This window comes from Acomys russatus, chromosome 4 (genome assembly GCF_903995435.1).
Source record: "Acomys russatus chromosome 4, mAcoRus1.1, whole genome shotgun sequence".
NCBI lineage: Eukaryota > Metazoa > Chordata > Mammalia > Rodentia > Muridae > Acomys > Acomys russatus.
In genome coordinates this window covers 40,994,453-41,010,240 of record NC_067140.1, presented here as the reverse complement: position 1 = coordinate 41,010,240, position 15,788 = coordinate 40,994,453, and the positions used below count along the sequence as shown (strand labels likewise).

At 44.7% G+C, this 15,788-nt stretch overlaps 1 protein-coding gene across 1 annotated transcript in view; it reads left to right on the top strand.

The window, feature by feature from the left end:
• Positions 1-9,906: 9,906 nt before the first annotated feature.
• Caprin1 (cell cycle associated protein 1) overlaps positions 9,907-15,788 on the top strand; it is a 33,753-nt gene continuing 27,871 nt past the window's right edge. Inside the window, exons 1-2 of the mRNA XM_051144258.1 lie at positions 9,907-10,087; positions 10,597-10,806. Coding sequence (XP_051000215.1) covers positions 10,597-10,806 — 210 coding nt within the window. The 5' untranslated portion in view covers positions 9,907-10,087. The remainder of the gene's footprint in view (positions 10,088-10,596; positions 10,807-15,788) is intronic.

The following is a 15,788-nucleotide window of genomic DNA, read 5'->3' as shown; positions in this document are numbered from 1 at the left end:
TCTGTGCAGTGTGATTTGCTATGGCCAGATGTGACCAAAGAGCCCGGGGTAACTAACATCCACTCAGTAAAAAGAAGAAGAGCTTTGATGGTCTAGGGGCCCAAGAGCACTTACTTCTAGAAGGAGAGAAAGAAAAACAAAATCTCTGCAAGTCTTCTATTCAGCTATGATGACCCAATGTCACAGGCTTAGGAGACGAACTGCATTCTGTTCCCTAACACACATACTTCTTAGTTCACACAACGGCCTAAGTCATTCTGGTAGGTGTCAGAGCCTGCTTTTATTTTCTTATTTATTTATTTATTCATTCATTCTGCTTTTATTTTCTGAGGCCAAGCCCTAATGGCTTTGTGAAGTAGGGCATGCTGGTCGTTTCTGAGCAACCCCAAGTATATTGTCTCACAGAAGGGAGAGCTGAGTCCTACCCAATCCCTGGGCATTTGAAGCCTGTGCGTGTGGTCAAGTATTGTCCAAGAGACACTATTGCCTTAGTTGATCTTTAACCAAACTGTTCTTAATTCTTGTCTAGGTTCTGTTTTCTTCTTTCCCTGACCACTAACTCAAGCTAGAAACTTCAGGAATCCTAGAAGTGGGTTGAGTGTGGTAGCTCACACTTTTAATCCGAGCAACCAAGGACTTCCAAGAGTTAGGGAAAGATTTCAATGGGCTAGATAGACATCCATAAAAAGGGTCTCTTTGAATTTGAGGCCAACCTGGTCTATATAGTGAGTTCTGGGACAACAGGGACTTTGTAGAGTGACACTGTCCCAAACAAACAAACAAACAAACACCCCAAAAGCAAAAAAAAAAAAAAAAAACCCAAACAACAACAAAACAAAAACAAGAAACAAACAAAACAAAACACACAAACACACATACACACAGACAGACAGACAGACAGACACACACACACACACACACACACACACACATCACTTTCTGAGCCATCTTTCACCCTGAAAAAAAAAAAAAAAGGATGCTTGGAGTCTAGGATCTACAAACCAAGAGTCAATGGCTAAATGTCAGAAACTGTGAATTTTATAGATGCATTTCACAGTGAGATGATCTGAAGTTCTCCTGGGAGCATCAGTGTGCTTTAGCGTGCCTAGCTTCTTTGATTCAACATCATGCAGACTTGTCCACATTGTAAGGTATGACAGTCATCTATTCATTTCACTGGGACCTGATCTTGAAGTAGTCCAGGGCTGCCAGTTTAAAGGAGTTAGAGAGAAGTTGCTGGTCCTTCCCATCCTCTCTATAAACAACGTCTGAGTAGGGATGACTAGCCTGTCCACCATGAAACTAAAGAGTAGCAGCAGAAAATACAATGTTATTATTCTTATCTTCTTCTACTCAAACTCTTTCTTGTTGGGAGTAGTGGATCGCTGTGAGTTCAAGGCCAGCTTGGCCTACTAGGAAAGTTCTAGCCTGTCAGGGCTATACAGAGACATGGCTTAGCAATTAAGATCACTGGCTGCTCTTCCAAGATTCCTAGCACCCACATGGCAGTTTACAAGTGTCTGTAACTCCAGTTCCAAGTGATTCAATGCCCTTTTCTGGTTTCCAAGGACATCGTACACACATGGTGCACAGAAATCCATGAAGGCAAAATACTCTTCCACAGAAAAAACAAAGTAAAAGTTTAAAAATCACTTGAATTCTCTAGCTCTCTGTGGTCCTCAGACTTGCAGTATCAGCAAGCAGCACTATAAGGCCTTTGGTCTGTCCTACGGTGCATCTCCTGTGAGGGATTGGCCACTCTAGCAAATTAAAGATACAGGGCATGGGTCCGTAGGCAGTGCTTAAATTTTTTTGTTTTGTTTGTCTTGTTTTTTGTTTTTTCCAGACAGGGCTTCTCTTGTATTTCTGGCTGTCCTGGGCTCCTCTGTAGACCAGGTTGGCCTCGAACTCACAGAGATCTGTCTGCCTCTGCCTCTGGAGTGTTGGGATTAAAGACATGTTCTATCACGCCCAGATATTTTTTAAAAAATTGTCTTAGGGACATGAGTGTTTTGCCTGCATGTATGTCTGGTGCTCGAAGACGACAGAAAAGGGTGCCAGGTCCCTTGGAACTGGAATTACAGATGGTTGGTGAGCTGTGACGTGGATGCCAGGCATTGAATCCAGATCCTCAGGAAGAACAGCCAGTGCTCTCAACCTGCGAGTATCTCGGCAGCACAAGCAGTGCTCTGAAGGAGTCCTGAGTGTATGGAGCTTTTCCAACCTTCACACCAGCTCCATCTCCCTGACTTGCTGAGTCACGCTTCCTTTTCCTTACCCTAAACTTCCATTTACTTTTCTGTATGCACTCTTCTCCCAAGGAGTTTCTCGCATTCTCTCTCCTGTTTTAGAATTCCTTTGCTTCTTTCCTGAATCAGTCACTAGAGTTTGCAGACATTTTCCACTTGCTTAACAGTTCCTCACAGCACTCCCCGGGGAAGAGAGACAAGTTGGTGGCATGGGAAGGAAAACCTCTGCTTGAGTGTTTTGGGCACTTATTTTAGGAAAGTGTATAACACATAGTTTTAACTTCATGTTTCTGCTTTAATGCATGTCTACCTGCGGTGACTTTGCTCCCTAGAGATAGATATCTGGCAATGTATGGAGGTGTTTTTTTTTTTTTAATGACACAAGTTGAAGGAGTGATAATAATTGCACTCAGTAGATGGAGGTCAAAGATGCTTCTCAAAACAACAACAACAACAACAACAAAAAAAAAAAGATGCTTCTCAACATTATCATACAGTATATGTAAAAAAAAATATGGCTTTTTGTTGTTTTTTGTTTTTTGAGACAGGGTTTCTCTGTATAGCCTTGGCTGTCCTGGACTCCCTTGGTAGACTAGGCTGGCCTTGAACTCACAGAGACCCACCTGCCTCTGCCTCCCAGAGTGCTGGAATTACAGGTGTGAAACACCATGCCTGGCCAAAAAAAAAAATATTTTTTTAATAGTGTTAATAGAAATTCACAAACTTAAGTGTGCAAAGAGGATCTTTAAATTGCATGTATGTTTGTTTGTTTTGTAGTCCTGGCTGTCCTGGAACTCCCTATTTAGGCCAGATTCATAGAGATCTGCCTGCCTCTGCCTCCCAATTGATAGGATCAAAAGTGTGGGTCACCACATCCACCCTGAGTTTTTAAAAATGCATTGACCTCAAGTGTCAAATTTGGGGATATAGATGCAATATCTGGTTTAGAACCTGGGAACCTTAATTTTAATAAAATCACTAGATGATTTTGAAGTCTCTGATCCTTTCTCATTTTGAGAACCCCTGCCTCAAGGATGCAATATCTTTTCTTTCTTTCTTTCTTTTTTTTTTTTTTTATGGTTTTCCAAGACAAGGTTTCTCTGTGTAGTCTTGGCTGTCCTAGACTCACTTGTAGACCAGGCTGGCCTTGAACTCACAGCAATCCTCGTGCTTCTGCCTCCCGAGTGGTGGGATTAAAGGTGTGTGCCCCCGTGCCTGGCCCTGAACAGCTGTTTTTATATTTCTATTTGCTCTTACTGTAAGTTTGGGACACATAGTTTCAGTCCCTGTAACATTTTTGGAGCAATTATCTAGAAGGAAAAATTTCCCCTCAATTTACTATTCACAGAGGGCTGTATATACAATTCACAACATCTATATTGTCTGAAGAAGACCATGGTTGCACATTACCCTCTCTGTGGTCTCTGGAGTAAGAATAGACCCCATAGGCTCATAGATTGGAATACTTAGTCACCAGGAGTGACACTATTGGGAAGGATCAGGAGGTTAAGGCTTTGTTGGAGGAAGTATATCCCTAGGGCTTGGGACTTTGAAGTGTCAAAAGCCCATACGAAACTGGATGGCTAGTCTTGGCTGTCGACTTGGCTACCTTTGGAATGAACTACAATCCAGAAATGAGAGCGTACCTGTGAGAAAGGTTTTGTTTTGTTTTTTCTTGAAGCGAGTAAATCCACTTTAAGTATGAACATTTGAGGTAGGAAGTCATACCCAAGTCCAGATCTTGAGGTAGGAAGAGACCAGGCTGGCCTTGAACTCACAGAGATCCACTTGCCTCTGCCTCATGAGTGCTGGGATTAAAGGAGTGCACCACCATGCCCTGTGGAAGACACACCTTTCATCTGGGCTGTATCTTCTGCTGGAAGTCTATATGAGCACACAGGAGAAGGAAGCTTTTGCTCTTGCATGCTTGCCCTCGCCTTGCTAACACATCCATTCTTTCACTGGCACTGGAGTCTACTTCCTTGGGATTCTAGCACATACAGAAGACCAGTCGAGACATCTAGCCTGAGCAACTACTGGATTCTTGGACTTTCTGTCCACAGCTAGCCATGTTGGACCATGACCATATCCCAGTCCCAGAGATGCTCTTCCTGTTTCCTTGTGGATCAGGTTGTAGACTTTGCGTACCATGTCTGCCTGCATGCGGCCACGCTCCACGCCAGGATGACTGTAGCCAGTCTCTGCTACTTTGTGGGTTCCTCTTTTCCCCATGCTTTATCCTCCAGGTGTCACACCCCCTCCCAACACTAGATAGGAAACAAGGATAGAGAGGAAAGAGGAATTAGGAAAATCCCTGAATTTCTTTCCTTTTGTTCTTCTTTGATTACATCTAATAGCAAACTGCAACCAACCTCCCTAAACGACCCACAACCCTGATCCCCAACCCCTCTCTGGCCCTAGCATTTATGTACCCTCTGAAGAGTTCCCAGAATTCCAAATGTCACGCAATTGCAGAAATCATCTGCAGCTGGCAAAAACATGCTTCTGCTAGAGCACAAGGCAAATCATAGTCAGCTGCTCCAAACAGTCTGAAGCAGTCCTACACTCGGGATTAAAACAAAAGCACATTCTTATAATATTTCTGTGGGTTTGTTTGTTTGTTTTTGAGACAGGGTTTCTCTGTGTAGCTTTAGCTGTCCTGGACTCATTCTGTAGACCAGGCTGGACTTGAACTCACAGAGATCTGCCTGCCTTTGCTAGGATTAAAGGCGTGTGCCATCACCACCTAGCTATGAACCATATTCTTAACATACTGTATGTCTCTCTATAAAACATAATGTTCTATATCTGGGCATAATGTCATGATTAAGAAAAGGTATACCTAAGAAAATATAAAAGGAATACTACTTAGGCTGCTAAAACAACAGAGAGATGGATCAATTATAATAGTATCAAACTGATATACTAATATGGAGGAAATATATTGACAAAAAATGTTGGCAGGCATGATATTACTTCTGAAAACACAGAGATGAAAAATTAAAGCTTAGGTTAAATGGTAGCTCATTGACCATAGTTGGCTGAGTTAATAGGTACACAGGTATTAAAAATAGTTCATCACAAATACTTCCATGATTTGTATTAAAATGAATGAAAACAGGAAAATTTAAGAGCCTTATTTGTATGTGTGACATTCATACTTTCACCAGGTTTCTCACTGTCAAGCTGAAGCAAAGAAGTACCTGATAAAAAAATCGTTTTTTGCTACACATTACACATGAACTTGACATTACACAAAACTTGGGAGGCTGAGGCAGGAGGATTGCCATGAGTTCATAATCAACCTGGGCTACATAGTAAATTCAAGGTGAGCCTAGGCTGTAAAATGAGATGTGTGTGTGTGTGTAAAAATAAACGACGAAAGAAAAACAAACAAACCAATGCATTGCCTTAGTGCATTAGTTAACAGTTGATTCAAACTGAAACAGCTGGACCAAGTCTACTAAAATCAAGCACTTCTGTTAATCAAAAGCACTATGGAAACATCAAAATGCTGCTCAGGATTAAAATGTATATCAGCTTGGGAAATCTGAGCTTTTAAAATGTGCTTTGTGCATAGCACCAAGATTTGAGAATACTTGGCAAGTGTTTTCCACTAATGCTTTGTACTCTTCTTCAGGTTTCCTTAGAACACCCTTTATACTTCTTTTTTCACCAATAAAATAATTCTAAGGGAGAGAAACAATGGTGAAAATACATCATCAACAACAACAACAAAAATACCTCAATGATTTACCATATTACATAAACATTCCCCTTTCTGTCCAACAGGAAACAGACATATTTGCTTTACTGAGATCACTGCACTGGGCTAGGCAGGAAGTCGGCCTGAAGACACAGCTTTCCCTTAAATGCATTGTCTTCCTGGACTTGCTGATACTGCAAGAACAGCAGAGCAGAAAGGAGGACACTGAGATGACAGATTATAGGAAGTGAAATGATGACGGCTACACTTGGTCGCCAAATATTTTGAGTGGACCGAGTTCCCAACCAGCTCTCTGACAGAATATTGTCTTTTGACCCTCTTACTGGTGGTAGGTCACGTAACCCTGGCAGCTGTTGCATGTCTGACTTCTAGAGCTAGGCATGGTGATATGTGCCTGTAATCCCATCATGTGGAGACTTTTGTAGGAGTATAGTGAGTTCAAACTGGCCTGAGCTATGCAGTGAGATGCTCTTTTAATAGCCCCTATTTCCCACTACGAGATACCTCTTATTTCTCCCCTTCCCCTCTCCACAGGGTTTCTCTGTGTGGCCCTGGCTGTACTGGAACTAGCTCTGTAGTCTGGGCTGTCCTCGAACTCACAGAGATCTGCCTGCCTCTGGCTGTTGAGTGCACCTCCACTGTCTGGCGACAACTCTGATAGTCTTGCAGCACACTAGTCAACAGCCTCTCTAGCAGTTTGGTCTACTAAGTAACTACTATGAGCAGGGCCCTCTGTTGTTTAAGGTACGGATGTGAGAACTTGTTACGGAAGAGGATGATACAGTACTTTAGATTTTTGACTTGTCTGCGTGGGCACACACATTCCACTGAAAGCATATGACCATCAGAAAGCAACTTGCTGGAGTCCGTTTTCTCTTTCTACCATGTGGTTCTTGGAGCCCGAACTCTGGTTGTCAGGCTTGGGGCAAGTGCTTTTTCTTAGTGAGCCATCTTGGTGGCTTGCATTTTAGATGTTGTATACTCTATCACAGTGGCTTAACTCTGATTTGCTGTGGCATGAAAGTCACCATAGGAAATACATGAATGGATACAGATATGGTCCAATAGGTCGTTATAAAAACAAACGGATCTGGGAGACGGCCTAATGGGTAGGAGCATTTATTTGTAAGCATAAGGACCTACGTTTGAATCTCCAGAACCCATGTAAAAGTTGAGCATGGCTGTTTGTGTCTGTAACCCCAATATTGGGACAAGTCAGGAGGACCATCAGTGTCCCTTACAGGGGGAGACACTGTCACACAGCAATAAGGTACAGAACAGAGAAGACAACAGTCTTGCTTTGTCTCTACATGCTTGGGCACAGCGCACCTGGACATACATAGATGCATCACATATACCTAAAACCATAAAAAAAAGACGGGGGCACTTGCTTGGAGGTATACTTTGCCCACCAAGCCATCTTGCTGGCCTTGGTTCTCATAGTTTGGCATCCACCAGAAATACCCACAGAGCATGTTAAAAGATTGTTGGGCTCTATGCCAGAGGCTTCTGACCTGTAGGTCTGTGGAGAATTTGTCTACTGGAGCATTTAATGTCTGATCTCAAAGACATTGGTCAAAATCTGCAAAAAAAAAAAAAAAAAAAAAAAAAAAAAAAAAAAAAATCATAGTGATGGTTTACATAAGTCTAATCTTAGGTTAACTTTTACTCTTCTCATACCTGACATCAACTGGTTAGCAAATCTTTTGGTTCTACTATTAGTGTAAAATGAAGCCAACACTTGTCATCACCTGCACTGGTTCTATAATTACAATCTATAATGAATCCAACTCAACTTTACTGCTTTTTCCTGGTTTAGGCTATCCCATGGTGTGCTGGCTGATTTCAAAAGCCCATTCTTGGGTCTCTCTTTTTTTTTTTCTTTAGCCTATGACCTTCAGTACACACTTCTTGACAATTTTACAGTAGTTAAGAGTGATTCTTTAAATTTTACTTTTTTGTTTCTCTGAGACAGTGTTTCACTGTGTAGCCCTGGCTGGCCTCTGCCTCCTAAGTACTGGAATTAAAGGTGTGTGCCACCACAGACCAACTGCAATAGGAGTGATTTAAAACAGGTTGATGAGCCGGGTGTGGTGGCTGTAATCCCAGCACTTGGGAGGCAGAGGCAGGCGGATCTTGTGAGTTTGAGGCCAGCCTGACCTATAAAGAGAGTCCAGGACAGCTACAATAACAGAGAAACCTTGTCTTGAAAAACTAAAAAAAAACCCCAAAAAACAAAAAAAAAAAACCAGGTTGACGAAGCATTCCCCACCTCACTCAGAAAATACTGAAATCAGGCCCCCTTCCTGTCTTTATTTCCTACTCCTTGCTCCAGCCACTGGGGAACCTATTAAGAGTTCATTTTCTTGGCAGGATCTCATTATGCCACTCTTGCTTGGGATTTACTATATACTAGACTAGTCTTGATCTCAAAGAGGTCTGCATGCCTCTGCCTCCCCAGTGCTTGGATTAAAAGCAGGGGCACACACATGCCAGGCTCCTCTCAAATCTTGGTCTGTGGTGTTCCCTTTTGCTAGAAAACTCCTCTATGCCTTCCTTGCCCCCTCCAGTTCTGGCTTGTATGTACCCAGTAAGGCTTCCATTGGGCACTATCTTTTTTTCTTCCTTTAGTTTTCTTGTTATTGCTGTAAACACCACCCTCTACAAACTCAATGAAAAATGTTTTATGCACCATCCCTAGCACTGAAGATTTTCTAGTATGCCATAAAGGGCTCAGTAAACATTTCATGTACAGACTACAGACTTAACAGGTAACTGAACATCTCAAGGCCACAGGCTACTGCTGCTTCTCCAGGCTCCCTCAAGATATACCGGTGCCAGCCAGCATTATCCATTTTTTTTTTTTTCCCGAGACAGGGTTTCTCTGTGTAGCCTTGGCCATCCTGGACTCACTTTGTAGACCAGGCTGGCCTCGAACTCACAGCGATCCGCCTGCCTCTGCCTCCCGAGTGCTGGGATTAAAGGTGTGCGCCACCACGCCCGGCCAGCATTATTCATTTTAATCCTCTTCTAAATAACCTTTTCATAGAATTTAAATTATAAATTGGTCATTTACTGTTCTCACATAAAATTATCTTGCTGAATTTTCCACGGAAAATTTTTCTCCTCATACATTTCTTTAAAACTCTCCCTTTTTCTACTCTTTATCCACCCCCATTTTGCCCACTCCTATCCTGGAATAATTACGGAATAACTAATTCTCTTGGCTAACCCCCGCTCCCCAACCCCCACGCCCCAATAGCAGTCTTTAAAGTTTTGAGTAAAATCTAAAACAAAGGCTGAGTAATTCATGATAAGGCCTATTGGTTACTTGTTATCTCAGGGTAGGTGATGGGGGCTTTTTTTGTTTTTGTTTTTAACATGACTAGGGTATTTTAGGGCGTCAAAAAGCCATTAAGGATGCTCATTCTCCATGCATTCTATAGAGAATGCCTAGGCTACTGGGTAATTGTTATGTGGCAAGTTGTCTTTTTCAGACCTTTTAGGGTGAGCTTGCTTGCTCTGCATATAGAAGGAATTCTAGAAGCCGGGACTGCACCACCCACTCCATGCACCCCTTACGTGCAGAAACCTTTGCCCACCATCCCCCCTCCCCCTCCAAATAAGGGCTCTACTAGGGGCAGTCCCTAGCTAGGGAGCCAGAGGCTTGACACTTATTGTCCCCGTTTGGACGTTAAGCGATTTCGCCTGAAGGACCCCAGCTTAGATTTCACTCAGAACTGAAGGGACTGCTGTAGCTGCCCCTGTGGGGGATAATGTCCAGATCTGAAAAGTGACAGGAACCTGACGCAGAGGTTCAGGCCGGGCGGGGACGCGGTCTGGTGACCTTTTCGGACAGGCGTTCACGTCGGGCAGCCCCAGCGGCTTGAAGGCCCCCGTTCCCTACTGCTCCCGCCCCCCTCGTCTCCGAGCGCTGGCTGGCTAAGTCCCTCCCGCGCCGGCTCTCGTCCCACTAGGAGCAGCTCCGTGCAGCGGGGACAGGGCGAAGCGGTCTGCGCCCACGGAGCGCACGTCTCTTGCTCGCAACTCAGCGCTGCCCTTGCCCCCTCGGCTGCCCACTCCAGACGTCCAGCGGATCCGCGCGCGCACGGTGAGCGCCATCCCGGACCCAAGGCGCCGAAGGGGAAGAAGGCCGCTGCTCCCGAGTGTCCTTTTTACCTTCGGAGCGGCCCGAGGGGCTCGCTCAAGCCCTCCCCACCCCCACCCCGGTCACTCCCACTGCCCTTCTCCACCCCTAACCCCGACCTCTGCCCCTCTCGTTCTCGCAAGGCAACGGGTGCCGCCCGCCCCAATGGGGACCGTTGCCCTGGCGGTTGGCGACCGCCGTGTCATGCCCCGCCCCCGGCGCGAGCTCGGTGCCTCGGGGCTGGCGGGAGGGAAGGGGGGGAGGGGCGGGGAGTCCGGCGCCCCGCTGGCGGGTCGCGCGCGTGCCCGCCGGCCCCTTCCTGCCGGCGGGCGCGCGCCGCCCCCTCCCCCCACCGCGCGCGCTGCCTCCCGCCCGCTGCGCGTTTTGTCCCGCGTCTCGCCCCGTCCGTCTCCTGACTCGCTGCTCTTGTCCTTCCCTCCCGCTTTTTTTTCTCCTCTCTTTTCGGTCTAAAGATGCCCTCGGCCACCAGCCACAGCGGAAGCGGCAGCAGGTCGTCGGGACCGCCGCCGCCGTCCGGCTCCTCCGGGAGTGAGGCGGCGGCCGGGGCAGCTGCGCCGGCTTCCCAGCATCCGGCAACCGGCACCGGCGCGGTCCAGACCGAGGCCATGAAGCAGATTCTCGGGGTGATCGACAAGAAACTTCGGAACCTGGAGAAGAAAAAGGTGCGAGGAGATAGCAGAGAGGGAGGGCTTATGGCTCCAACCCTACTCCTGTCTCCGCGGTGGATGGAGCTTCGTGCCCAGAAAACGGGCGCCTCGGGGAGGTGCCTGTCACCTGACCCTAACGCGGCGCTGCCTCTAGGCCTCGGTTACTCGCACCACGCTGTGCTGGGCCTCCCCCCCGCCCCACTCCCGTGGCGGGTTGCCTAAGTGGTGGGGCCCACAGCCGGATACACTCCGGAACCGAGGCCGGACCTCGGACGGAAGCCATGGGGAAGAAACACAGTGTGCTGGGTCGGCCGATCGCCTCGTGGAGTTGAGCGGCCCATTCCTTATAATAAACAGTGGCGTTTGCCTCTCTTACCTCGCCTCGAGGCCGGTGGAAAGATGTGTGTGTCTAGTCCTGAACTCGGCTTACAGTCCCTCAGGCCTGATTGGAGCGGGCCTTTGCTTGAGTACCCCCGCCCCTTTCTGATGGGCTCCCTACATTTTCCCCTTTGTTTCGATTGTCTGGGTGCTCGGGACCTCACGCCCAGCCTAGTCACGAGGTGGTTTTTTTTTTTCCCCTTTTGCAGCGATTTTACTTTATCGCTATTATCATTTATTATTATTACTATTTTTATTATCTTTACCGCTGTAGCGTTCTAAAAGGGCCGGGGGACATCATCGATTGCGATCCTTTGAGTGGGTGGATCTAGATTAGACTGGAGACTGCCTCTGGGTCTCTGTGCACATGGAGTGTCTAACATGGCGGCGGCTGCGGGAGAGGGAAGCGCTGTACAGGAGCTGCATTGTGAGCACAAAGCGAAAGCATAGGGGGAGGGCAGAGACCAAGCCACGGCCCCGCCTAGCTTCCCCCCCCCACCAAAAAAGAAATCGGGCCACACCCACTCCATTTTTGGCTTTAATATTTAGCCATTCTGGGCCACACTGTTACTTACTTAAATCGGCTTTTTGTTCTATACTTTCAGTGCAGGACTGTGTAACAACGCACTTGGGAGGAAGGGTCTCAGTAGTAGTAAATTTCTACCTTGAAGAAAAGTAGTGGAAAGGGACAGTAAAAAAAAAAAAACGGAGGTAATTACACCTGGGACTATATGCTAACTTGCCTTTACCTTAAGTAAAATGTAACTAATGCTTGGCGGTGTATAGGACATATTTTTCAATTTTGAAAGCACCTCTGCTGCTTTTCTGTCTCAGTGGTGGAAGATTGGCAGTTTTACTTTAATTTTCTAGAGTTTTGAAATTGAGAATATACATTAATTTGAGATACCAAGATTTTTTGCTAATTTTATGGACAAGTGTTTTCTTAGTAATTGTATTAAATATATTAAAACAGTGAAACATTTTAAGCTACATTCAAATACGGAATTACATGTCAGAATTTTCTGATGCTTTCTGTGTATTTTCTACCCTGTGTGAAACTGAGTCTAACTTGGGTAGCTTTAAATTTTCCTAATGCAGTAAGTATTTGTCTGATGCTCCAAATGGTTTAATTTTTGGAATTTCTAGGAAGTCAGTTTCTTCTAATAGGAACCAACATGAACTTTTGTGATATATTTTATGTATCGATGTTGGTAGTTGAAAAAAATCTTCAAATCTGTTCATGAAGGAATAATGCTGAGTAGTAGTCATTGTATTTGTGAGTTGACAGATTGTAGTGCTTATGGGCGTTTGAAAACAAGACATAGAAATCTAGGTTATAAGTCAGGCATGGTGGCACATGCCTTTTGGGAGGCAGAGGCAGGCGAATCGCTGTGAGTTCAAGGCCAGCCTGGTCTACAAAGTGCAGCCAAGACTACACAGAAACCCTGTCCCCCCCCCCCCCCCTAAAATCTAGGTTATAAGCCTTATGAAGTGGTCTTGAATCATAACATTTGAATTGTCTCTCTAGCTATAGGTGAGAATGTTATCACCTGGGCCATGTGGTCCATTCCTTTAGTCCCAGCACTCAAGTGGATCTCTTTGGTTTTTCCAGACAAGAGTTTCTTTGTGTAGCCTTGGCTGTCCTGGTACTTGCCCTGTAGACCAGGCTGGCCTGGAACTCCAGGTCTGCCTGACTCTGCCTTCTGCCTCCAGAGTGTGGGATCAAAGGCGTGAGGCATCACTGACTACCTTCAACAGGCCTTAGGTGGATCTCTTGAGGCCATCGTGGTTTACAGAATATGTTCCAGGACAGAGAAACCCAGTCCAAAAACTGGAAAAAAACAAAACAAAACACAAAAACTGGGAAAAAAAGGGCAGTGAAAGAGTAATATAATTATTGTTATAGGGATTGACTTATGATAGAACACAACACATTTACATGAAAATGTTTTTTGTCTTCTCAGTGATGAAGTTATAAACCACAGGCTGAACTGCTCGCTTACTAGCCTGTTAATATTGTGGCTTAATGGCTACATTTAATGTTGGAAGAGTAACAAGGCATTGGATTTTGTACTAATATGCGCACGTCTGCATTTTATTTTGTTTTTCTATTACTAGATTTGTCCTATGACAAGTTTTCAGTAGGACTGAGCATTTGTATTACCTAAAATAGGATTTACTCTATGAATCAGTTTTAAAGATTTATTTATTATGTGTACAGGTTTCTGCCTACATGTATACCTGCACAGGGCACAAGATCTCATAGATGGTTGTGAGCCACCATGTAGTTGCTGGGAATTGAACTCAGGACCTTTGGGAGAGCAGTGAGTGCTCGTAACCTCTGAGCCATCTCTCCAGCCCTATGAATCAGATTTGATACTTCTTTAGAAGCTCTAATGTAACCATTATATTTTCTAAGCTTCAATTTAGCAACTTATATTTGATTCTTCCCTATTTGTACTGCATCCTGCTAGACCAAGAAGCTATCTTTTTTTTTTTTTTTTTGGTTTTCGAGACAGGGTTTCTCTGTGTAGCCTTGGCCGTCCTGGACTCACTTTGTAGACCAGGCTGGCCTCGAACTCACAGCGATCCGCCTGCCTCTGCCTCCCGAGTGCTGGGATTAAAGGCATGCGCCACCACGCCCGGCTCCCAAGAAGCTATCTTAACAGAAGTTATGAGTAGATAATATATTTGCTCACAGCAGAGGTCTGACATATTGTATTTCACTTAAGAAAACAAAGGTTTTCATTCATTTGTTCATTTCTGCCTTTAGAGAAAAATTATCTCTGCAGTGAGAATGTAAACATTAAAACCTTACTTAGAGATGACACAAAGTACGCAGCTGGGTGTGGTGGTGTACACCTTTAATTCTAGTGCTCCGGAGGCAGAGTCAGGTGGCTGGCTGTGAGTTCAAGGCCAGCCTGGTCTACAAAGTGAGTCCTGGACAACCAAGCCTACACAGAGAAACCCTGTTTTGAAAAAACCGAAACCAAACCAAACCAAAACAGAAATTACACAAAGCACAAATGACACTGAATTGAAAGACTTATTACGTAGTCTTCTCCACACCCGAGGGTTTCTCTGTGTAGCCCTGGCTGGCCTGGACTCGCTTTATAGACCAGGATGGCCTCGATCTTAGAGATCCACCTGCCTCTGCCTCCCTGAGTGCTGGGATTAAAGGTATGTACCACCACACGTGGCTGTTACCTAGTTTTTCTTCAGCACAAAAGAGGGTCTTAGCTATATACAAGATATCTGGAAACAAAAATCTAAATTTTAAGAGATACTCATTTGATAGCATAAAGCATAATTGGTTTTGATATAAAGGATTAAAAAAAAAATAATTATTTTTATTTTGGGTGCATTTGTGTTTTTAGCCTACATGTATTTCTGTGTGAAGGTGTAAGATCTTGGAATTGGGATGCTGGGAATTGAACCCGAGTCCTCTGGAAGAGCTGTCGGTGCTCTCAGCCACTGTGTCATCTCTCCAGCCCAGTAAAGGTTGTTTTTAATAGATGGCATTTAAAATGACTGACAACTCTGCTATATGAAAAGTTAGCCAGTGTTCTGTTTGCTTTAAAAAAGTTTATCTGAAGTCCAAACTGATAGGGAAAAGTATATTTTTATGTCATTCCTTAAAGCAGTGGATCTCAACCTGTAGGTCATGACCCCTTTTGGGGCAGGTCACCTAAGACCATTGGAAAACACATAAATTTACAATTAATAACAGTAGCAAAATCATAGTTAGGAAGTAGCAATGAAAATAACTGTTTGGGATTCACCATAACAGGAGGAACTACATTATTAACAGGTTGCAGCATTAGGAAGGTTGAGAACCACTGCAAAAAACTGTGCTTTATATCTTTGTAGTTAATGGTGTTCATTACAAACAGCGAGACTAGAGCCAGGCTGTGGTGGCACATGCCTTTAATCCCAGGACTCTGTAGGCAGAGGCAGGTGGATCTCTGAGTTCCAGGCCAGCCTGGTCTACAAAGAGAGTTCCAGGACAGCCAAGATTACACAGAGAAACCCTGTTTCCAAAAACTAAACCAAACCAAACAAAAACCCAACAATAGCAACAAAAAAACCTTTCTAGACCTGCAGTGATTCTTTTAGAATTTTTTATGCAACTGTTACGGGATTTGTGTTAAGTCCTTTGATAAGATACTCAACTTTTAAACTATAGATAAATTTTTTTCTTGGGCTAATACAAGTTTTTGTTTGTTTTTTGAGCCAGGGTTTCTCTGTTTAGCCCTGGCTGTTCTGGAACTCTCTTTGCAGACCATACTGGCCTTGAGCTCACAAAGGTCCACCTGCCTCTGCCTCTAGAGTACTGTGACTAAAGGCTAGGCGGGGTTTTTTTTGACAGATTTTGCATGAGTTAGCTTCTTCATTGGTTTGCAAGATGCAAAGGCTAAAGTTATTTGGTTTTGCATTCTTGAATCAGAAAAAAGCTGTGACACCTAATTTGAGAGCAAGGTTATTATTTTTTGACATAGGTCTCTATGTGGCGCTGGTTGTCATGGAATTTGGTATTTAGATCAGGCTGGCCGGAACTCACAGACCCACCTGCCCCTGCTTTCTGAGTGCTGGGATTAAAGGAATGTGCCACTATACAA